Here is a 23,898-nt window from a genome sequence, read left to right on the forward strand (position 1 = left end):
TATTAGTTGTGCAGGTTAGTAATGTTGTGTTTAGTTGTAGCAGGTTGGTAATGTTGTGTTTAGTTGTAGCAGGTTGCTAATGTTGTGTTGAGTTGTAGCAGGTTTATAATGTTGTGTTTAGTCGTAGCAGGTTGGTAATGTGTTTAGTTGTAGCAGGTTGATAATGTTGTGTTTACTTGTAGCAGGTTGGTAATGTTGTGTTTAGTTGTAGCAGGTTGGTAATGTATTGTTTAGTTGTAGCAAGTTGGTAATGTGTTTAGTTGTAGCAGGTTGATAATGTTGTGTTTACTTGTAGCAGGTTGGTAATGTTGTGTTTAGTTGTAGCAGGTTGATAATGTTGTGTTTAGTTGTAGCAGGTTGATAATGTTGTGTTTAGTTGTAGCAGGTTGGTAATGTTGTGTTTAGTTGTAGCAGGTTGGAAATGTTGTGTTTAGTTGTAGCAGGTTGATAATGTTGTGTTTACTTGTAGCAGGTTGGTAATGTTGTGTTTAGTTGTAGCAGGTTTATAATGTTGTGTTTAGTTGTAGCAGGTTGGTAATGTTGAGTTGAGTTGTAGCAGCTTGGTAATGTTGTGTTTCGTTGTAGCAGGTTGGTAATGTTGTGTTTAGTTGTAGCAGGTTGATAATGTTGTGTTTAGTTGTAGCAGGTTGATAATGTTGTGTTTAGTTGTAGCAGGTTGATAATGTTGTGTTTAGTTGTAGCAGGTTGGTAATGTTGTGTTTAGTTGTAGTAGGTTGGTAATGTTGTGTTTAGTTGTAGCAGGTTGATAATGTTGTGTTTAGTTGTAGCAGGTTTATAATGTTGTGTTTAGTTGTAGCAGGTTGGTAATGTTGAGTTGTAGCAGCTTGGTAATGTTGTGTTTCGTTGTAGCAGGTTGATAATGTTGTGTTTAGTTGTAGCAGGTTGGTAATGTTGTGTTTAGTTGTAGCAGGTTAGTAATGTTGTGTTTAGTTGTAGCAGGTTGGTAATGTTGTGTTTAGTTGTAGCAGGTTGATAATGTTGTATTTAGTTGTAGCAGGTTGATAATGTTGTGTTTAGTTGTAGCAGGTTGATAATGTTGTGTTTAGTTGTAACAGGTTGATAATGTTGTGTTTAGTTGTAGCAGGTTGGTAATGTTGTGTTTAGTTGTAGCAGGTTGGTAATGTGTTTAGTTGTAGCAGGTTGGTAATGTTGTGTTCAGTTGTAGCAGGTTGGTAATGTTGTGTTTAGTTGTAACAGGTTGGTAATGTTGTGTTGAGTTGTAGAAGGTTGGTAATGTTGTGTTTAGTTGTAGCAGGTTGATAATGTTGTGTTTAGTTGTAGCAGGTTGATAATGTTGTGTTTAGTTGTAGCAGTTTGGTAATGTTGTGTTTAGTTGTAGCAGGTTGATAATGTTGTGTTTAGTTGTAGCAGGTTGGTAATGTTGTAGCAGGTTGGTAATGTTGTGTTTAGTTGTTGCAGGTTAGTAATGTTGTGTTTAGTTGTAGCAGGTTGATAATGTTGTGTTTAGTTGTAGCAGTTTGGTAATGTTGTGTTTAGTTGTAGCAGGTTGGTAATGTTGTGTTTAGTTGTAGCAGGTTGGTAATGTGTTTAGTTGTAGCAGGTTGGTAATGTTGTGTTTAGTCGTAGCAGGCTGGTAATGTTGTGTTGAGTTGTAGCAGGTTGGTAATGTTGTGTTTAGTTGTAGGAGGTTGGTAATGTTGTGTTTAGTTGTAGCAGGTTGATAATGTTGTGTTGAGTTGTAGCAGGTTGGTAATGTTGTGTTTAGTTGTAGCAGGTTGATAATGTTGTATTTAGTTGTAGCAGGTTGATAATGTTGTGTTTAGTTGTAGCAGGTTGATAATGTTGTGTTTAGTTGTAGCAGGTTGGTAATGTTGTGTTTAGTTGTAGCAGGTTGATAATGTTGTGTTTAGTTGTAGCAGGTTGGTAATGTTGTGTTTAGTTGTAGCAGGTTGGTAATGTTGTGTTTAGTTGTAGCAGGTTGGTAATGTTGTGTTGAGTTGTAGCAGGTTGGTAATGTTGTGTTGAGTTGTAGCAGGTTGGTAATGTTGTGTTTAGTTTTACTGGTTGGTAATGTTGTGTTTAGTTGTACTGGTTGATAATGTTGTGTTTAGCTGTAGCAGGTTGATAATGTTGTGTTTAGTTGTAGCAGGTTGGTAATGTGTTTAGTTGTCGCAGGTTGATAATGTTTTAGCAGGTTAATAATGTTGTTTTTAGTTGTAGCAGGTTGGTAATGTTTTGTTCAGTTGTACTGGTTGATAATGTTGTGTTTAGTTGTGGCAGGTTGATAATGTTGTGTTTAGTTGTGCAGGTTGATAATGTTGTTTTTAGTTGTAGCAGGTTGATAATGTTGTGTTTAGTTGTGCATCCTGGGAGTGTCGGTCCATAGAGAGATTGGCCTTTACAGGGGGGAGGAGTCTCAGACAGCGTAGTCCCTCCTCCATCTCACCTCAGCTCCTCCCCTTTCCTGCCCTTGGCAGGTATTGTGCTTTCTGATTGGCCCTGCAGACTGGTCCCGCCCCCGGTCCAGGTCCCGAGTGTGTTATTGCTGTGCGGGTGGTGAAAGAAGCCAGTGTAGTGCTGACCAATCACCTCGCAATATGCCGGAGGCGGGCGTTCCATGCGTCCGTGGCTGCTGCGATTGGCTACGCTGATACCAGAGTTACTGCTGGGTGGCCTCGGCCCTCCAGCCCCTCCACTGTGCACGTCTATCACGTTACTGTGAAAGATGGTTCTGTTGGGAGGGGCCCTGACCGACTCTCTGTTCAACTCTAACTGCTGCTCTGGGTCCCTCAGCTGTAAGGTACAGGGACCCTGGTAGGGCGGGGGCTCCTCTCCGTCAGACAGGGAGATGGTGGGAGGAAGATGGAGGTCGCCGGTCAGGTAGGGGCAGGTGGGCTGGAAGCGACTGAAACGCTCCCTGTACATAAAGGACGAGGCTGTGAACCTCTCCCTGGTCTGGGGCACATACAGCACCTAGACACAAAGGATAGATAGAGGGTTAGATAGATAGAGGGTTAGATAGATACACCACCTAAACACAGAGATAGATAGAGGGTTAGATAGATACAGCACCTAGACACAGAGGATAGATAGAGGGTTAGATAGATACACCACCTAAACACAGAGGATAGATAGAGGGTTAGATAGATACACCACCTAAACACAGAGGATAGATAGAGGGTTAGATAGATAGAGGGTTAGATAGATACACCACCTAAACACAGATGATAGATAGAGGGTTAGATAGATAGAGGGTTAGATAGATAGAGGGTTAGATAGATACACCACCTAAACACAGAGATAGATAGAGGGTTAGATAGATAGAGGGTTAGATAGATAGAGGGTTAGATAGATACACCACCTAAACACAGAGATAGATAGAGGGTTAGATAGATAGAGGGTTAGATAGATACAGCACCTAGTCCTATAGACACAGACAGATAGACAGAGGGACAGATTGGCTCCAGTGGGGGTCCATTACTAAACAGATTGGATCCAGTGGGGGTCCATTACTAAACAGATTGGATCCAGTGGGGGTCCATTACTAAACAGATTGGATCCAGTGGGGTCCAATACTAAACAGATTGGATCCAGTGGGGTCCATTACTAAACAGATTGGATCCAGTGGGGTCCATTACTAAACAGATTGGATCCAGTGGGGTCCATTACTAAACAGATTGGATCCAGTGGGGGTCCATTACTAAACAGATTGGATCCAGTGGGGTTCATTACTAAACAGATTGGATCCAGTGGGGTCCATTAGTAAACAGATTGGATCCAGTGAGGTCCATTACTAAACAGATTGGATCCAGTGGGGTCCATTACTAAACAGATTGGATCCAGTGGGGGTCCATTACTAAACAGATTGGATCCAGTGGGGTCCATTACTAAACAGATTGGATCCAGTGGGGGTCCATTACTAAACAGATTGGATCCAGTGGGGTCCATTACTAAACAGATTGGATCCAGTGGGGTCCATTACTAAACAGATTGGATCCAGTGGGGTCCATTACTAAACAGATTGGATCCAGTGGGGTCCATTACTAAACAGATTGGATCCAGTGGGATCCATTACTAAACAGATTGGATCCAGTGGGGTCCATTACTAAACAGATTGGATCCAGTGGGGTCCATTACTAAACAGATTGGATCCAGTGGGGTCCATTACTAAACAGATTGGATCCAGTGGGGTCCATTACTAAACAGATTGGATCCAGTGGGGTCCATTACTAAACAGATTGGATCCAGTGGGGGTCCATTACTAAACAGATTGGATCCAGTGGGGGTCCATTACTAAACAGATTGGATCCAGTGGGGGTCCATTACTAAACAGATTGGATCCAGTGGGGTCCATTACTAAACAGATTGGATCCAGTGGGGTCCATTACTAAACAGATTGGATCCAGTGGGGGTCCATTACTAAACAGATTGGATCCAGTGGGGGTCCATTACTAAACAGATTGGATCCAGTGGGGGTCCATTACTAAACAGATTGGATCCAGTGGGGTCCATTACTAAATTAATCTTGTTCTATTTCAGGCTGATGTCAGTGACTCAGGGACTGTGTATATGGATAATGGACAGTCATGTCCCCATCACATCAGACAGACTGATGTCAGTGACTGCCAAGTAGACCTGTCTTGCTGCGCCGGCACACACACACACACACACACACACACACACACACACTTCCTGGGTTTTTACCTCGGAGGCACCTTGTCGAGAGCCGCTGTCCGACGGCCAGAGACACACATCCTGATGACAGAAAGAGACAGTCTGAACATTTAACCTGTGGAGGAAATCATTAACATAATGGCCATCGAATATCGGTCTGCTTGACTCAAGAAGACGTGTTAGAACAAGAACCAGCTCCAATCTGGTGAACAGGTTCAGCTGTCTAGACAGGTAAACAGGGTCAGCTGACTAGACAGGTAAACAGGTGAACAGGGTCAGCCGTCTAGACAGGTGAACAGGGTCAGCCGTCTAGACAGGTGAACAGGGTCAGCCGTCTAGACAGGTAAACAGGGTCAGCTGACTAGACAGGTGAACAGGTGAACAGGGTCAGCCGTCTAGACAGGTGAACAGGGTCAGCTGTCTAGACAGGTGAACAGGGTCAGCTGTCTAGACAGGTGTACAGGGGCAGCCGTCTAGACAGGTGAACAGGGTCAGCCGTCTAGACAGGTGAACAGGGTCAGCCGTCTAGACAGTTGAACAGGGTCAGCGGTCTAGACAGGTAAACAGGGTCAGCGGTCTAGACAGGTAAACAGGGTCAGCTGACTAGACAGGTGAACAGGTGAACAGGGTCAGCCGTCTAGACAGGTGAACAGGGTCAGCTGTCTAGACAGGTGAACAAGGTCAGCTGTCTAGACAGGTGAACAGGGGCAGCCGTCTAGACAGGTGAACAGGGGCAGCTGTCTAGACAGGTGTACAGGTGAACAGGGTCAGCTGTCTAGACAGGTGAACAGGGTCAGCTGTCTAGACAGGTGAACAGGGTCAGCTGTCTAGACAGGTGAACAGGGTCAGCTGTCTAGACAGGTGAACAGGGGCAGCTGTCTAGACAGGTGACAGGTGAACAGGGGCAGCTGTCTAGACAGGTGACAGGTGTACAGGGGCAGCTGTCTAGACAGGTGAACAGAGTCAGCTGTCTAGACAGGTGAACAGAGTCAGCCGTCTAGACAGGTGAACAGGGGCAGCCGTCTAGACAGGTGAACAGAGTCAGCTGTCTAGACAGGTGAACAGAGTCAGCTGTCTAGACAGGTGAACAGAGTCAGCTGTCTAGACAGGTGAACAGAGTCAGCTGTCTAGACAGGTGAACAGAGTCAGCTGTCTAGACAGGTGAACAGGGGCAGCCGTCTAGACAGGTGAACAGGGTCAGCCGTCTAGACAGGTGAACAGGGGCTGCCGTCTAGACAGGTGAACAGGGTCAGCTGACTAGACAGGTGAACAGGGGCAGCTGTCTAGACAGGTGAACAGGGGCAGCTGTCTAGACAGGTGACAGGTGAACAGGGGCAGCTGTCTAGACAGGTGACAGGTGAACGGGGTCAGCTGTCTAGACAGGTGACAGGTGAACAGGGTCAGCTGTCTAGACAGGTGAACAGGGTCAGCCGTCTAGACAGTTGAACAGGGTCAGCCGTCTAGACAGGTGAACAGGGTCAGCCGTCTAGACAGGTGAACAGGGTCAGCCGTCTAGACAGGTGAACAGGGTCAGCCGTCTAGACAGGTGAACAGGGGCAGCTGTCTAGACAGGTGACAGGTGTACAGGGGCAGCTGTCTAGACAGGTGAACAGAGTCAGCTGTCTAGACAGGTGAACAGAGTCAGCCGTCTAGACAGGTGAACAGGGGCAGCCGTCTAGACAGGTGAACAGAGTCAGCCGTCTAGACAGGTGAACAGAGTCAGCTGTCTAGACAGGTGAACAGAGTCAGCTGTCTAGACAGGTGAACAGAGTCAGCTGTCTAGACAGGTGAACAGAGTCAGCTGTCTAGACAGGTGAACAGGGGCAGCCGTCTAGACAGGTGAACAGGGTCAGCCGTCTAGACAGGTGAACAGGGGCTGCCGTCTAGACAGGTGAACAGGGTCAGCTGACTAGACAGGTGAACAGGGGCAGCTGTCTAGACAGGTGAACAGGGGCAGCTGTCTAGACAGGTGACAGGTGAACAGGGGCAGCTGTCTAGACAGGTGACAGGTGAACGGGGTCAGCTGTCTAGACAGGTGACAGGTGAACAGGGTCAGCTGTCTAGACAGGTGAACAGGGTCAGCCGTCTAGACAGTTGAACAGGGTCAGCCGTCTAGACAGGTGAACAGGGTCAGCCGTCTAGACAGGTGAACAGGGTCAGCCGTCTAGACAGGTGAACAGGGGCAGCTGTCTAGACAGGTGACAGGTGAACAGGGGCAGCTGTCTATACAGGTGAACAGGGGCAGCTGTCTAGACAGGTGACAGGTGAACAGGGGCAGCTGTCTAGACAGGTGACAGGTGTACAGGGGCAGCCGTCTAGACAGGTGAACAGGGGCAGCCGTCTAGACAGGTGAACAGGGGCAGCCGTCTAGACAGGTGAACAGGTGAACAGGGGCAGCTGTCTAGACAGGTGAACAGGGGCAGCCGTCTAGACAGGTGAACAGAGTCAGCTGTCTAGACAGGTGAACAGAGTCAGCTGTCTAGACAGGTGAACAGAGTCAGCTGTCTAGACAGGTGAACAGAGTCAGCCGTCTAGACAGGTGAACAGGGGCAGCCGTCTAGACAGGTGAACAGGGGCAGCCGTCTAGACAGGTGAACAGGGTCAGCCGTCTAGACAGGTGAACAGGGTCAGCCGTCTAGACAGGTGAACAGGGTCAGCCGTCTAGACAGGTGAACAGGGGCAGCTGTCTAGACAGGTGAACAGGGGCAGCTGTCTAGACAGGTGACAGGTGAACAGGGGCAGCTGTCTAGACAGGTGACAGGTGAACAGGGGCAGCTGTCTAGACAGGTGACAGGTGTACAGGGGCAGCCGTCTAGACAGGTGAACAGGGGCAGCCGTCTAGACAGGTGAACAGGGTCAGCTGTCTAGACAGGTGACAGGTGAACAGGGTCAGCTGTCTAGACAGGTGACAGGTGAACAGGGGCAGCTGTCTAGACAGGTGAACAGGGTCAGCCGTCTAGACAGGTGAACAGGGTCAGCCGTCTAGACAGGTGAACAGGGTCAGCCGTCTAGACAGGTGAACAGGGTCAGCCGTCTAGACAGGTGAACAGGGGCAGCCGTCTAGACAGGTGAACAGGGTCAGCCGTCTAGACAGGTGAACAGGGTCAGCCGTCTAGACAGGTAAACAGGGTCAGCCGACTAGACAGGTGAACAGGTGAACAGGGTCAACCGTCTAGACAGGTGAACAGGGTCAGCTGTCTAGACAGGTGACAGGTGAACAGGGGCAGCTGTCTAGACAGGTGAACAGGGTCAGCCGTCTAGACAGGTGAACAGGGTCAGCCGTCTAGACAGGTGAACAGGGTCAGCCGTCTAGACAGGTGAACAGGGTCAGCCGTCTAGACAGGTGAACAGGGTCAGCCGTCTAGACAGGTGAACAGGGTCAGCCGTCTAGACAGTGAACAGGGTCAGCCGTCTAGACAGGTGAACAGGGTCAGCCGTCTAGACAGGTGAAGGGTCAGCCGTCTAGACAGGTGAACAGGGTCAGCCGTCTAGACAGGTGAACAGGGTCAGCCGTCTAGACAGGTGAACAGGGGCAGCCGTCTAGACAGGTGAACAGGGGCAGCCGTCTAGACAGGTGAACAGGGTCAGCCGTCTAGACAGGTAAACAGGGTCAGCTGACTAGACAGGTGAACAGGTGAACAGGGTCAGCCGTCTAGACAGGTGAACAGGGGCAGCCGTCTAGACAGGTGAACAGGGGCAGCCGTCTAGACAGGTGAACAGGGGCAGCCGTCTAGACAGGTGAACAGGGGCAGCCGTCTAGACAGGTGAACAGGGTCAGCCGTCTAGACAGGTGAACAGGGGCAGCCGTCTAGACAGGTGAACAGGGTCAGCCGTCTAGACAGGTGAACAGGGTCAGCCGTCTAGACAGGTGAACAGGGTCAGCCGTCTAGACAGGTGAACAGGGTCAGCCGTCTAGACAGGTGAACAGGGGCAGCCGTCTAGACAGGTGAACAGGGGCAGCCGTCTAGACAGGACACACACAGTTCACAGGAGGTTGATGGCAGCTTAATTGGGCAGGACAGGGCTGGTTGTAATGACTGGAGCGGAATAGGTGGAATGGAATCAGGCACATCAAACACATGGTTTCCATGGTTTCCAGGGGGTTTGATGCCATTCCATTTGCTCCGTTCCGGACATTATTAAGATACACACACACACACACACACACACACAGAGAGAGAGTACTGACCTGTTGTAGGTGTTGTGCTTGCCTCCGGGCCTGTCTCTGTCTGGTTGTAAAGGAGCAGGATGACAGCTTGTAGTGGTTGAACAGACAGCCAATCAGCAGCAGCATTACGGTCATCAGGACCAGGAGGACCAGGATCTGAGCTGACTCCAGTACAGCTGGAGGACAGAGAGACACGGAGAAACACGGAGGAGAGACACGGAGGAGAGACACGGAGGAGAGACGGAGAGGCAAGGAGAGGCACGGAGAGACACGGAGAGAGACACGGAGAGACACGGAGAGACAACGGAGAGACACGGAGAGACACGGAGAGACACACGGAGAGACACGGAGGAGAGACACGGAGGAGAGACACGGAGAGGCAAGGAGAGGCACGGAGAGACACGGAGAGAGACACGGAGAGACACGGAGAGACAACGGAGAGACACGGAGAGACACGGAGAGAGACACGGAGAGACACGGAGAGACAACGGAGAGACACGGAGAGACAACGGAGAGACAACGGAGAGACAACGGAGAGACAACGGAGAGACACGGAAAGACAACGGAGAGACAACAGAGAGACACGGAGGAGAGACACGGAGAGATACGGAGGAGAGACACGGAGAGATACGGAGGAGAGACACGGAGACACACGGAGAGACACGGAGAGACACGGAGGAGAGACACGGAGGAGAGACACGGAGGAGAGACACGGAGGAGAGACACGGAGAGATACGGAGGAGAGACACGGAGAGACACGGAGAGACACGGAGAGACACGGAGAGACAACGGAGAGACACAGAGAGATACGGAGAGACACGGAGGAGAGACAAGGAGAGGCACGGAGAGACACGGAGAGACACGGATGAGAGACACGGATGAGAGACACGGAGAGGCACGGAGAGGCACGGAGAGGCACGGAGAGACACGAAGGAGAGACACGGAGACACACGGAGAGACAACGGAGAGACACGGAGAGACACGGAGGAGAGACACGGAGGAGAGACACGGAGGAGAGACACAAAGGAGAGACACGGAGACGCAAGGAGAGACACAGAGAGACACGGAGAGACACGGAGACGCAAGGAGAGACAACGGAGAGACACGGAGAGACAACGGAGAGACACGGAGAGACAACGGAGAGACACGGAGAGACACGGAGGAGAGACACGGAGGAGAGACACGGAGAGACACGGAGGAGAGACACGGAGGAGAGACACGGAGAGAGACACGGAGAGAAAGACAACAGGTTTCAACATCCACAATACACACAACATGCTGATCAATCATCACTGTCAATGTCTGTCAGGTACCGAAAGGTTGCTGGTTTGAATCCCCCGAGCTGACAAGGTACAAATCTGTCGTTCTGCCCCCTGAACAAGGCAGTTAACCCCCTGTTCCCCGGTAGGCCGTCATTATAAATAAGAATTTGTTCTTAACTGACTTGCCTCGTTAAATAAAGGATGAAAGCATATATTTGGGATGATGGGTTATTTATCCTTTCCTCCACCAGGTGGAAGCAGAGGTCAACATGAGAAGCTCATCCAGAGACTCAGAGAGCTTCAGTCTGCAGGCCACACAGACAGGAAGATAGATACAGACTCAGAGAGCTTCAGTCTACAGACAGGAAGATAGATACAGATACAGAGAGCTTCAGTCTACAGACAAGAAGATAGATACAGACTCAGAGAGCTTCAGTCTGCAGACAGGAAGATAGATACAGAGATGTTGGGTATCCTCATGAACACAACAGGACCACTATAGACAGGACCACTATAGACAGGACCACTATAGACAGGACCACTATAGACCACTGTAGACAGGACCACTATAGACAGGACCACTAAAGACCACTGTAGACAGGACCACTAAAGACCACTATAGACAGGAACACTATAGACAGGACAACTATAGACAGGACCACTATAGACCATTATAGACAGGACCGCTATAGACAGGACCGCTAAAGACCACTGTAGACAGGACCACTATAGACAGGACCACTAAAGACCACTATAGACAGGACCGCTATAGACAGGACCACTAGGAGACAGGACCACTATAGACAGGACCGCTATAGACAGCAATGCTATAGACAGGACCACTATAGACAGGACCACTATAGACAGCAATGCTATAGACAGGACCACTATAGACAGGACCGCTATAGACAGGACCGCTATAGACAGCAATGCTATAGACAGGACCACTATAGACAGGACCGCTATAGATAGCAATGCTATAGACAGGACCACTATAGACAGGACCACTAAAGACAGGACCACTAAAGACCACTATAGACAGGACCACTACTAGACAGGATCACTATAGACAGGACCACTATAGACAGGACCACTATAGACAGGACCACTAAAGACCACTATAGACAGGACCACTACAAAACAACTATAGACAAGACCACTATAGACAGGACCACTATAGACAGGACCACTAAAGACCACTATAGACAGGACCACTATAGACAGGACAACTATAGACAGGACCACTATAGACCACTATAGACAGGACCAATATAGACAGGACCACTATAGACCACTATAGACAGGACCACTATAGACAGGACAACTATAGACAGGACCACTATAGACCACTATAGACAGGACCAATATAGACAGGACCACTAAAGACCACTATAGACAGGACCACTATAGACAGGACCATTACAAGACATGACCATTAAAGACCACTACAAGATAGGACCACTACAAGACAGGACCACTAAAGACCACTATAGACAAGACCAATACAAGACAGGACCACTAGGAGACAGGACCACTACAAGACAGGACCACTAAAGAACACTATAGACAGGACAAATATAGACAGGACCAATACAAGACAGGACCACTATGAGACAGGACCACTACAAAACAGGACCACTACAAGACAGGACCACTACAAGACTACTATAGACAGGACCAATATAGACAAGACCACTATAAATAGGACCACCACAAGACAGGACCAGTATAAGACAGGAGCACTAGACAGGACCACTATAGACACGATCACCATAGACAGGACCACTACAAGACAGGACCACTATAGACAGGACCACTATAGACAGGACCACTACAAGACAGGTGACAATAGACAGGACCACTATAGATATGACCAATATAGACAGGACCATTACAAGACAGGACCACTATAGACAGGACCACTATAAGACAGGACCACTATAAGACAGGACCACTACAACACAGGACCACTATAGACAGGACCACTATAAACAGGACCACTATAGACAGGACCACAATAGACAGGATCACTGTAAGACAGGGATACTAGACAGGACCACTATAGACAGGACCACCACAAGACAGGACCACCACAAGACAGGACCACTCTACTGAAGCCTTCCTCTAGAGATGAGGTAAGACCACACTATAGACAGGACCAGAACTAAGACTGATCCCCTTCTCTTCATGAACTAAGACTGACCCTCTTCTCTTCATGAAATAAGACTGATCCTCTACTCTTCATGAACTAAGACTGACGCTCTTCTCTTCACATGAACTAAGACTGACCCTCTACTCTTCACATGAACTAAGACTGACCCTCTACCCTTCATGAACTAAGACTGACCCTCTACTCTTCACAAGAACTAAGACTGACCCTCTACTCTTCATGAACTAAGACTGACCCTCTACTCTTCATGAACTAAGACTGACCCTCTACTCTTCATGAACTAAGACTGACCCTCTACCCTTCATGAACTAAGACTGACCCTCTACTCTTCATGAAATAAGACTGACCCTCTACTCTTCACATGAAATAAGACTGACCCTCTACTCTTCACATGATCCCCTACAACAGAGGCCTGTTTGATCTCTGTCTCTGTATCTAATAGACAGCAACAGAGGAAGGTGATCTGTCTCTGTCTCTAATAGACAGCAACAGAGGAAGTTGATCTGTCTCTGTCTCTAATAGACAGCAACAGAGGAAGGTGATCTGTCTCTCCCTCTCTAACACACATTCATCTGACAGAACTCTGATAACAACCAGAGACTGATCCGATTTAACAGTCAGTCTGATCATGGTTACTATACTGTGTGGTAAACATGTATCATCCAAACCACCAGGCTAAACCAAGCAGTCTGACTGCCAAACCACCAGGCTAAACCAAGCAGTCTTACTGTGCCAAACTACCAAGCAGTCTTACTGTGCCAAACCACCAGGCAGTCTTACCGTGCCAAACCACCAGGCTAAACCAAGCAGTCTTACTGTGCCAAACCACCAGGCTAAACCAAGCAGTCTTACTACCAAACCACCAGACAGTCTTACTGTGCCAAACCACCAAGCAGTCTTACTGTACCAAACCACCAGGCTAAACCAAGCAGTCTTACTGCCAAACCACCAGGCAGTCTTACTGTACCAAACCACCAGGCTAAACCAAGCAGTCAAACTGCCAAACCACCAGACAGTCTTACTGTGCCAAACCACCAAGCAGTCTTACTGTGCCAAACCACCAGGCTAAACCAAGCAGTCTTACTGTGCCAAACCACCAGGCTAAACCAAGCAGTCTTACTGTGCCAAACTACCAAGCAGTCTTACTGCCAAACCACCAGGCTAAACCAAGCAGTCTGACTGCCAAACCACCAGGCTAAACCAAGCAGTCTTACCGTGCCAAACAACCAGGCTAAAACAAGCAGTCTGACTGCCAAACCACCAGGCTAAACCAAGCAGTCTGACTGTGCCAAACCACCGGGCTAAACCAAGCAGTCTTACTGTGTCAAACCACCAGGCTAAACCAAGCAGTCTGACTGTGCCAAACCACCAGGCTAAACCAAGCAGTCTGACTGTGCCAAACCACCGGGCTAAACCAAGCAGTCTTACTGTGTCAAACCACCAGGCTAAACCAAGCAGTCTTACTGTGTCAAACCACCAGGCTAAAACAAGCAGTCTGACTGCCAAACCACCAGGCTAAACCAAGCAGTCTTACTGTGCCAAACAACCAGGCTAAACCAAGCAGTCTGACTGTGCCAAACCACCAGGCAGTCCTACCGTGCCAAACCACCAGGCTAAACCAAGCAGTCTTACTGTGCCAAACCACCAAGCTAAACCAAACAGTCTTACTGTGCCAAACCACCAGGCTAAACCAAGCAGTCTGACTGTGCCAAACCACCAGGCTAAACCAAGCAGTCTGAATGTGCCAAACCACCGGGCTAAACCAAGCAGTCTTACTGTGCCAAACCACCAGGCTAAACCAAGCAGGCTTACTGTGTCAAACCACCAGACTAAACCAAGCAATCTTACTGCCAAACCACCAGGCTAAACCAAGCAGGCTGACTGTGCCAAACCACCAGGTTAAACCACCAGGCTAAACCAAGTAGTCTGACTGTGCCAAACCACCAGGCTAAACCAAGCAGTCTGAATGTGCCAAACCACCGGGCTAAACCAAGCAGTCTTACTGTGCCAAACCACCAGGCTAAACCAAGCAGGCTTACTGTGTCAAACCACCAGACTAAACCAAGCAATCTTACTGCCAAACCACCAGGCTAAACCAAGCAGGCTGACTGTGCCAAACCACCAGGTTAAACCACCAGGCTAAACCAAGTAGTCTGACTGTGCCAAACCACCAGGTTAAACCACCAGGCTAAACCAAGCAGTCTTACTGTGCCAAACCACCAGGCTAAACCAAGCAGTCTTACTGTGCCAAACCACCAGGCTAAACCAAGCAGTCTTACTGTGCCAAACCACCAGACTAAACCAAGCAGTCTTACTGCCAAACCACCAGGCTAAACCAAGCAGTCTTTAACCGAGTTGCTGAACAGCCTCATCAGACGGCTAGCAGGGTTTTTATTTGATGGTAAGATACTTAAGAGCAATTCCACAGTAACATAATTACGCTTTAAATCAGATTCAGAAATCAGAAATCAGACAATGAGCAGTTTAGGGGGTAAAGTTCCTTGTTGACAGGAACATCAGCAGCAGGTGGCCCCTGAGGACCAAAACTACTAATAATACTACTACTACCACTAATAATAATACTAATAATAATACTACTTCTAATAATACTACTACTAATACTACTAATAATACTACTACTGCTACTACTACTACTACTACTAATAATAATAATAATAATACTACTACTACTAATACTACCACTACTACTACTACTACTAATAATAATACTACTAATAATGCTACTACATCAATACTACTACATCAATACTACTACTACTACTACTACATCACTACTACATCAATACTACTACCACTACTAATACAACTACTACTACTACTACTACTAATACTACAACATCAATACTACTACTAATACTACTACTACAACATCAATACTACTACTACTACAATGTCAATACCACTACTACCACATCAATACTACTACTACTACAACATCAATACTACTACATTAATACTACTAATACTACTACATCAATACTACTACTACTACATCAATACTACTAAAACTACTACATCAATACTACATCAATACTACTACTAATACTACTAATACTACTACACCATCAATACTACTACTACTACATTAATACTACTACATCAATACTACTACTAATACTACTAAAACACCAATACTACTACTACATCAATACTACTACATCAATACTACTACTACTACTACTACTACATAAATACTACTACTACTACTAAATCAATATTACTACTACTAAATCAATACTACTACAACATCAATACTAGTACTACTACATCAATACTACTACTACTGATACTAATACTACTACTACTACTACTACTACTACTACTGCCTCTCTCCTGAGGACGAGTACTACTACATCAATACTACTACTACTGATACTAATACTACTACTGCCTCTCTCTCCTGAGGACTACTACTAATACTACTACTACTGATACTAATACTACTACTAATACTGATACTAATACTACTACTATTAATACCACAACTACTAATACTACCGATACTACTACTACTACTATTAATACTACTACTGATACTAATACTACTACTGCCTCTCTCTCCTGAGGACTACTACTAATACTACTACTACTGATACTAATACTTCTACGACTGATACTAATACTAATACTGATACTACTAATACCACTAATACTACAACTACTAATACTACTGATACTACTACTACTACTACTATTAATACTACTGATACTAATACTACTACTACTGATACTAATACTACTACTGATACTAATACTACTACTGATACTAATACTACTACTACTGATACCAATACTACTATTACTACTGATACTACTACTACTGATACTACTACTACTACTACTACTGATACTACCGCTACTACTACTGATACTAATACTACTACTGATACTACTACTACTGATACTAATACTACTGATACTAATACTACTGCTACTACTACTGCTACTAATACTACTACTACTAATACTATTACTACAACTGATAATACTACTACTACTACTACTACTACTACTACTACTACTACTACTACTACTACTACTACTACTACTGATACTAATACTACTACAACTGCTGATACTAATACTACTACTACTGCTGATACTAATACTAATACTAATACTACTGTTACTAATACTACTCCTACTACTGTTACTAATACTACTACTACTACTGATACTAATACTATTACTACTACTACAACTACTACTAATACTACTGATACTAATACTACTGATACTACTACTACTGATACTACCGCTACTACTACTGATACTAATACTACTACTGATACTACTACTAATACTACTGATACTAATACTACTGATACTACTGATACTACTATTGATACTACTACTACTACTAATACTACTGCTACTACTACTGCTACTAATACTACTACTACTGATACTGCTACTACTACTACTGATAATACTACTACTACTACTACTGATACTAATACTACTACTACTACTGATACTAATACTACTACTACTGCTGATACTAATACTACTACTACTGTTACTAATACTACTACTACTACTGATACTAATACTATTACTACTACTACAACTACTACTACTACTACTACTACTACTGATACTAATACTACTACTACTACTACAACTGATACTACTACTACTACTACTACTACTACTACTACTACTACTACTACTACTACTACTGATACTAATACTACTACTACTACTACTACTGATACTACTACTACTACTACTACTACTACTACTACTGATACTAATACTACTACTACTACTACTGATACTACTACGGCCTCTCTCTCCTGAAACACATTGTGTTGCATTACATGTCTCAAATGTGCTGTATAAATAAAGCTTGATTTGAAGAAGCCATTTCAGGCTAGCTTGTCTAACTATTTTATCTTGTCTAACAATTTTATCCGGCACGGCCTGCTGGCCAGGTTAAGAAGACTTTAGAAAAACAAGCAACAAGTGAATGAAAGTGAACAAGACTCACATTCCGTTCAGTGTTTTTTTTACCCAGATTGGAGCAGAGATACAGAGGAGCCAGAAACACCAGCCAGGTGGATACAGACAGACGCAGAAAAATACACTGATTTAAAACAGAGAATGAAGCATAATGTTGAAGCTTCTAGATAATTTCAGATGTTTGAAAACTGATCCACCTTAAGGACGGGGCGACCGTACCCCCCAGCCATCCCTCACATACTTTGTGCCCCCTCAGATTTGTTGGAGTGCTTGACTCCACTGAGCACTGCTCTCAATTCAATTTCAATTTAAGGGGTTTTATTGGCATGGGAAACATATGTTAACATTGGTCTTTATTACCATGGGAAACACATGTTAACATTGGTCTTTATTACCATGGGAAACATATGTTAACATTGGTCTTTATTACCATGGGAAACATATGTTAACATTGGTCTTTATTACCATGGGGAAACGTGTTAACATTGGTCTTTATTAGCATGGGAAACATATGTTAACATTGGTCTTTATTACCATGGGAAACATATGTTAACATTGGTCTTTATTACCATGGGAAACATATGTTAACATTGGTCTTTATTACCATGGGAAACATATGTTAACATTGGTCTTTATTACCATGGGAAACATATGTTAACATTGGTCTTTATTACCATGGGAAACATATGTTAACATTGGTCTTTATTACCATGGGAAACATTTGTTAACATTGGTCTTTATTACCATGGAAACATATGTTAACATTGGTCTTTATTACCATGGGAAACATATGTTAACATTGGTCTTTATTACCATGGGAAACATATGTTACCATTGGTCTTTATTACCATGGGAAACATATGTTAACATGGGTCTTTACTTACCATGGGAAACATATGTTAACATTGGTCTTATTACCATGGGAAATCATATGTTAACATTGGTCTTTATTACCATGGGAAACATATGTTCATGACCTATTGGTCTTTATTACCATGGGAAACATATGTTAACATTGGTCTTTATTACCATGGGAAACATAGGTTAACATTGGTCTTTATTACCTGAACAATCTGTTACATTGGTCTTATTACCATGGGAAACATATGTTAACATTGGTCGTTATTACCATGGGAAACATATGTTAACATTGGTCTTTATTACCATGGAAACATATGTTAACATTGGTCTTTATTACCATGGGAAACATATGTTAACATTGGTCTTTATTACCATGGGAAACATATGTTAACATTGGTCTTTATTACCATGGGAAACATATGTTAACATTGGTCTTTAGTGGCATGGGGAAACATATGTTAACATTGGTCTTTAGTGGCATGGGGAAACATATGTTAACATTGGTCTTTATTACCATGGGAAACATATGTTAACATTGGTCTTTAGTGGCATGGGGAAACATATGTTAACATTGCCGAAGCAAGTGAGGTAGATAATAAACAAAAGTGAAGTAATCAATAAATATGAACAGTAAATATTACAAGTTCCAAATGTCATATTATATATATATACAGTGTTGTAACGATGTGCAAATAGTTAAAGTACAAAAGGGAAAATAAATAAGCATAAATATGGGTTGTATTTACAATGGTGTTTGTTCTTCACTGGTTGCCCTTTTCTTGTGGCAACAGGTCACACATCTTGCTGCTGTGATGGCACACTGTGGTATTTCACCCAGTAGATATGGGAGTTTATCAAAATTGGGTTTGTTTTTTCAAATTCTTTGTGGATCTGTGTAATCTGAGGGAAATATGTGTCTCTAATATGGTCATACATTTGGGCAGGAGGCTAGGAAGTGCAGCTCAGTTTCCACCTCATTTTGTGGGCTATGTTGCACATAGCATGTCTTCTCTTGAGAGCCAGATCTGTCTGTCTGTCTGTCTGTCTGTCTGTCTGTCTGTCTGTCTGTCTGTCTGTCTGTCTGTCTGTCTGTCTGTCTGTCTGTCCTTCCAGACAGTAGACCAGCCCCTCTCCTTATCTCTCTCCCTCCAGACAGTAGACCAGCCAGCCCCTCTCCTTCTCTCTCTCCCTCCAGACAGTAGACCAGCCAGCCCCTCTCCTTCTCTCTCTCCCTCCAGACAGTAGACCAGCCAGCCCTTCTCCTTCTCATCTCTCCCTCCAGACAGTAGACCAGCCAGCCCCTCTCCTTCTCTCTCTCTCCCTCCAGACAGTAGACCACCAGCCCTCTCCTTCTCTCTCTCCTCCAGACAGTAAGACCAGCTAGCCCCTCTCCTTCTCTCTCTCCCTCCAGACAGTAGACCAGCCAGCCCCTCTCCTTCTCTATCTCCTTCCAGACAGTAGACCAGCCAGCCCCTCTCCTTCTCTCTCTCCCTCCAGACAGTAGACCAGCCAGCCCCTCTCCTTCTCTCTCTCCCTCCAGACAGTAGACCAGCCAGCCCCTCTCCTTCTCTCTCTCCTCCAGACAGTAGACCAGCCAGCCCCTCTCCTTCCTCTCTCTCCCTCCAGACAGTAGACCAGCCAGCCCCTCTCCTTCTCTCTCTCCCTCCAGACAGTAGACCAGCCAGCCCCTCTCCTTCTCTCTCTCCCTCCAGACAGTAGACCAGCCAGCCCCTCTCCTTCTCTCTATCCTCCAGACAGTAGACCCAGCCCCCCTCCTTCTCTCTCTCCCTCCAGACAGTAGACCAGCCCCTCTCCTTCTCTCTCTCCCTCCAGACAGTAGACCAGCCAGCCCCTCTCCTTCTCTCTCTCCTCCAGACAGTAGACCAGCCAGCCCCTCTCCTTCTCTCTCTCCCTCCAGACAGTAGACCAGCCAGCCCCTCTCCTTCTCTCTCTCTCTCCCTCCAGACAGTATACCAGCCAGCCCCTCTCCTTCTCTCTCTCCCTCCAGACAGTAGACCAGCCAGCCCCTCTCCTTCTCTCTCTCCCTCCAGACAGTAGACCAGCCAGCCCCTCTCCTTCTCTCTCTCCCTCCAGACAGTAGACAAGCCAGCCCCTCTCCTTCTCTCTCTCCCCCGACAGTAGACCAGCCCCTCTCTTCTCTCTCTCCCTCCAGACAGTAGACCAGCCAGCCCCTCTCCTTCTCTCTCTCCCTCCTCCAGACAGTAGACCAGCCAGCCCCTCCTTCTCTCTCTCCCTCCAGACAGTAGACCAGCCAGCCCCTCTCCTTCTCTCTCTCCCTCCAGACAGTAGACCAGCCAACCTCTCTCCTTCTCTCTCTCCCTCCAGACAGTAGACCAGCCAGCCCCTCTCCTTCTCTCTCTCCCTCCAGACAGTAGACCCGCCCCTCTCCTTCTCTCTCTCCCTCCAGACAGTAGACCAGCCTGCCCCTCTCCTTCTCTCTCTCCCTCCAGACAGTAGACCAGCCAGCCCCTCTCCTTCTCTCTCTCCCTCCAGACAGTAGACCAGCCAGCCCTCTCCTCTCTCTCTCCCTCCAGACAGTAGACCAGCCCCTCTCCTTCTCTCTCTCCCTCCAGACAGTAGAGCCAGCCCCTCTCCTTCTCTCTCTCCCTCCAGACAGTAGACCAGCCAGCCCCTCTCCTTCTCTCTCTCCCTCCAGACAGTAGACCAGCCAGCCCCTCTCCTTCTCTCTCTCTCCCTCCAGACAGTAGACCAGCCAGCCCCTCTCCTCCTCTCTCTCCCTCCAGACAGTAGACCAGCCCCTCTCCTTCTCTCTCTCCTCCCTCCAGACAGTAGACCAGCCAGCCCCTCTCCCTCTCTCTCTCTCCCTCCAGACAGTAGACCAGCAAGCCCCTCTCCTTCTCTCTCTCCCTCCAGACAGTAGACCAGCCAGCCTCTCTCCTTCTCTCCCTCCCTCCAGACAGTAGACCAGCCAGCCCCTCTCCTTCTCTCTCTCCCTCCAGACAGTAGACCAGCCAGCCCCTCTCCTTCTCTCTCTCCCTCCAGACAGTAGACCACCAGCCCTCTCTTCTTCTCTCTCTCCCTCCAGACAGTAGACCCAGCCAGCCCCTCTCCTTCTCTCTCTCCCTCCAGACAGTAGAACCAGCCAGCCCCTCTCCTTCTCTCTCTCCCTCCAGACAGTAGACCAGCCACCCTCTCCTTCTCTCTCTCCCTCCAGACAGTAGACCAGCAGCCCCTCTCCTTCTCTCTCTCCCTCCAGACAGTAGACCAGCCAGCCCCTCTCCTTCTCTCTCTCCCTCCAGACAGTAGACCAGCCAGCCCCTCTCCTTCTCTCTCTCCCTCCAGACAGTAGCCCAGCCAGCCCCTCTCCTTCTCTCTCTCTCCCTCCAGACAGTAGACCAGCCAGCCCCTCTCCTTCTCTCTCTCCCTCCAGACAGTAGACCAGCCAGCCCCTCTCCTTCTCTCTCTCCCTCCAGACAGTAGACCAGCCAGCCCCTCTCCTCCTTCTCTCTCTCCCTCCAGACAGTAGACCAGCCAGCCCTCTCCTTCTCTCTCTCCCTCCAGACAGTAGAAGCCAGCCCTCTCCTTCTCTCTCTCCCTCCAGACAGTAGACCAGCCCCTCTCCTTCTCTCTCTCCCTCCAGACAGTAGACCAGCCAGCCCCTCTCCTTCTCTCTCTCCCTCCAGACAGTAGACCAGCCAGCCCCTCTCCTTCTCTCTCTCCCTCCAGACAGTAGACCAGCCCAGCCCCTCTCCTTCTCTCTCTCCCTCCAGACAGTAGACCAGCCAACCTCTCTCCTTCTCTCTCTCCCTCCAGACAGTAGACCAGCCAGCCCTCTCCTTCTCTCTCTCCCTCCAGACAGTAGACCAGCCGCCCTCTCCTTCTCTCTCTCCCTCCAGACAGTAGACCAGCCGGCCCTCTCCTTCTCTCTCTCCCTCCAGACAGTAGGACCAGCCAGCCCCTCTCCTTCTCTCTCTCCCTCCAGACAGTAGACCACCAGCCCTCTCCTTCTCTCTCTCCCTCCAGACAGTAGACCAGCCAGCCCCTCTCCTTCTCTCTTCTCCCTCCAGACAGTAGACCAGCCCCTCTCCTTCTCTCTCTCCCTCCAGACAGTAGACCAGCCAGCCCCTCTCCTTCTCTCTCTCCCTCCAGACAGTAGACCCCAGCCCCTCTCCTTCTCTCTCTCCCTCCAGACAGTAGACCAGCCAGCCCTCTCCTCTCTCTCTCCCTCCAGACAGTAGACCAGCCAGCCCCTCCTCCTTCTCTCTCTCCCTCCAGACAGTAGACCAGCCAGCCCCTCTCCTTCTCTCTCTCTCCTCCAGACAGTAGACCAGCCAAGCCCCTCTCCTTCTCTCTCTCTCAATCTCCTCTTCTCGCCTCCAGACAGTAGACCAGCCCAGCCCCTCTCCTTCTCTCTCTCCCTCCAGACAGTAGACCAGCCAGCCCCTCTCCTTCTCTCTCCTCCCTCCAGACAGTAGACCAGCCAGCCCTCTCCTTCTCTCTCTCTCCCTCCAGACAGTAGACCAGCCAGCCCTCTCCTTCTCTCTCTCCCTCCAGACAGTAGACCAGCCAGCCCCTCTCCTTCTCTCTCTCCCTCCAGACAGTAGACCAGCCAGCCCCTCTCCTTCTCTCTCTCCCTCCAGACAGGTAGACCAGCCAGCCCCTCTCCTTCTCTCTCTCCCTCCAGACAGTAGACCAGCCCCTCTCCTTCTCTCTCTCCCCCAGACTAGACCAGCCAGCCCCTCTCCTTCTCTCTCTCTCCTCCGACAGTAGACCAGCCAGCCCCTCTCCTTCTCTCTCTCCCCTCCAGACAGTAGACCAGCCAGCCCCTCTCCTTCTCTCTCTCCCTCCAGACAGTAGACCAGCCAGCCCCTCTCCTTCTCTCTCTCCCTCCAGACAGTAGACCAGCCAGCCCCTCTCCTTCCTCTCTCTCTCCTCCAGACAGTAGAACCGCAGCCCCTCTCCTTCTCTCTCTCTCTCCCTCCAGACAGTAGACCAGCCAGCCCCTCTCCTTCTCTCTCTCCCTCCAGACAGTAGACCAGCCCCTCTCCTTCTCTCTCTCCCTCCAGACAGTAGACCAGCCCCTCTCCTTCTCTCTCTCCCTCCAGACAGTAGACCAGCCAGCCCCTCTCCTTCTCTCTCTCCCTCCAGACAGTAGACCAGCCAGCCATGCCCCCTTCTCCTTCTCTCTCTCCCTCCGACAGTAGACCAGCCAGCCCCTCTCCTTCTCTCTCTCCTCCAGACAGTAGACCAGCAGCCCCTCTCCTTCTCTCTCTCCCTCCAGACAGTAGACCAGCCAGCCCTCTCCTTCTCTCTCTCCTCCAGACAGTAGACCAGCCAGCCCCTCTCCTTCTCTCTCTCCCTCCAGACAGTAGACCAGCCAGCCCCTCTCCTTCTCTCTCTCCCTCCAGACAGTAGACCAGCCAGCCCCTCTCCTTCTCTCTCTCCCTCCAGACAGTAGACCAGCCAGCCCCTCTCCTTCTCTCCTCTCCCTCCAGACAGTAGACCAGCCAGCCCCTCTCCTTCTCTCTCTCCCTCCAGACAGTAGACCACCCAGCCCCTCTCCCTCTCTCTCTCCCTCCAGACAGTAGACCAGCCAGCCCCTCTCTTCTCTCTCTCCCTCCAGACAGTAGACCAGCCAGCCCTCTCCTTCTCTCCCTCCCTCCAGACAGTAGACCAGCCAGCCCTCTCCTTCTCTCTCTCCCTCCAGACAGTAGACCAGCCAGCCCTCTCCTTCTCTCTCTCCCTCCAGACAGTAGACCAGCCAGCCCCTCTCCTTCTCTCTCTCCTCCAGACAGTAGACCAGCCAGCCCTCT

General features: G+C 48.0%; 1 protein-coding gene across 1 annotated transcript in view; it reads right to left on the bottom strand.

Annotated features, from left to right (window-relative positions):
- Positions 1 to 2,282: 2,282 nt before the first annotated feature.
- Positions 2,283 to 23,898, bottom strand: part of LOC115183960 (low-density lipoprotein receptor class A domain-containing protein 4) — a 36,688-nt gene continuing 15,072 nt past the window's right edge. The window contains exons 2-4 of the mRNA XM_029744947.1: positions 8,846 to 9,000; positions 4,687 to 4,737; positions 2,283 to 2,955 (exon numbers count right to left, since the gene is read on the bottom strand). Coding sequence (XP_029600807.1) covers positions 2,425 to 2,955; positions 4,687 to 4,737; positions 8,846 to 9,000 — 737 coding nt within the window. The 3' untranslated portion in view covers positions 2,283 to 2,424. The remainder of the gene's footprint in view (positions 2,956 to 4,686; positions 4,738 to 8,845; positions 9,001 to 23,898) is intronic.

This window comes from Salmo trutta, unplaced genomic scaffold (assembly GCF_901001165.1).
Source record: "Salmo trutta unplaced genomic scaffold, fSalTru1.1, whole genome shotgun sequence".
NCBI classification, from domain to species: domain Eukaryota; kingdom Metazoa; phylum Chordata; class Actinopteri; order Salmoniformes; family Salmonidae; genus Salmo; species Salmo trutta.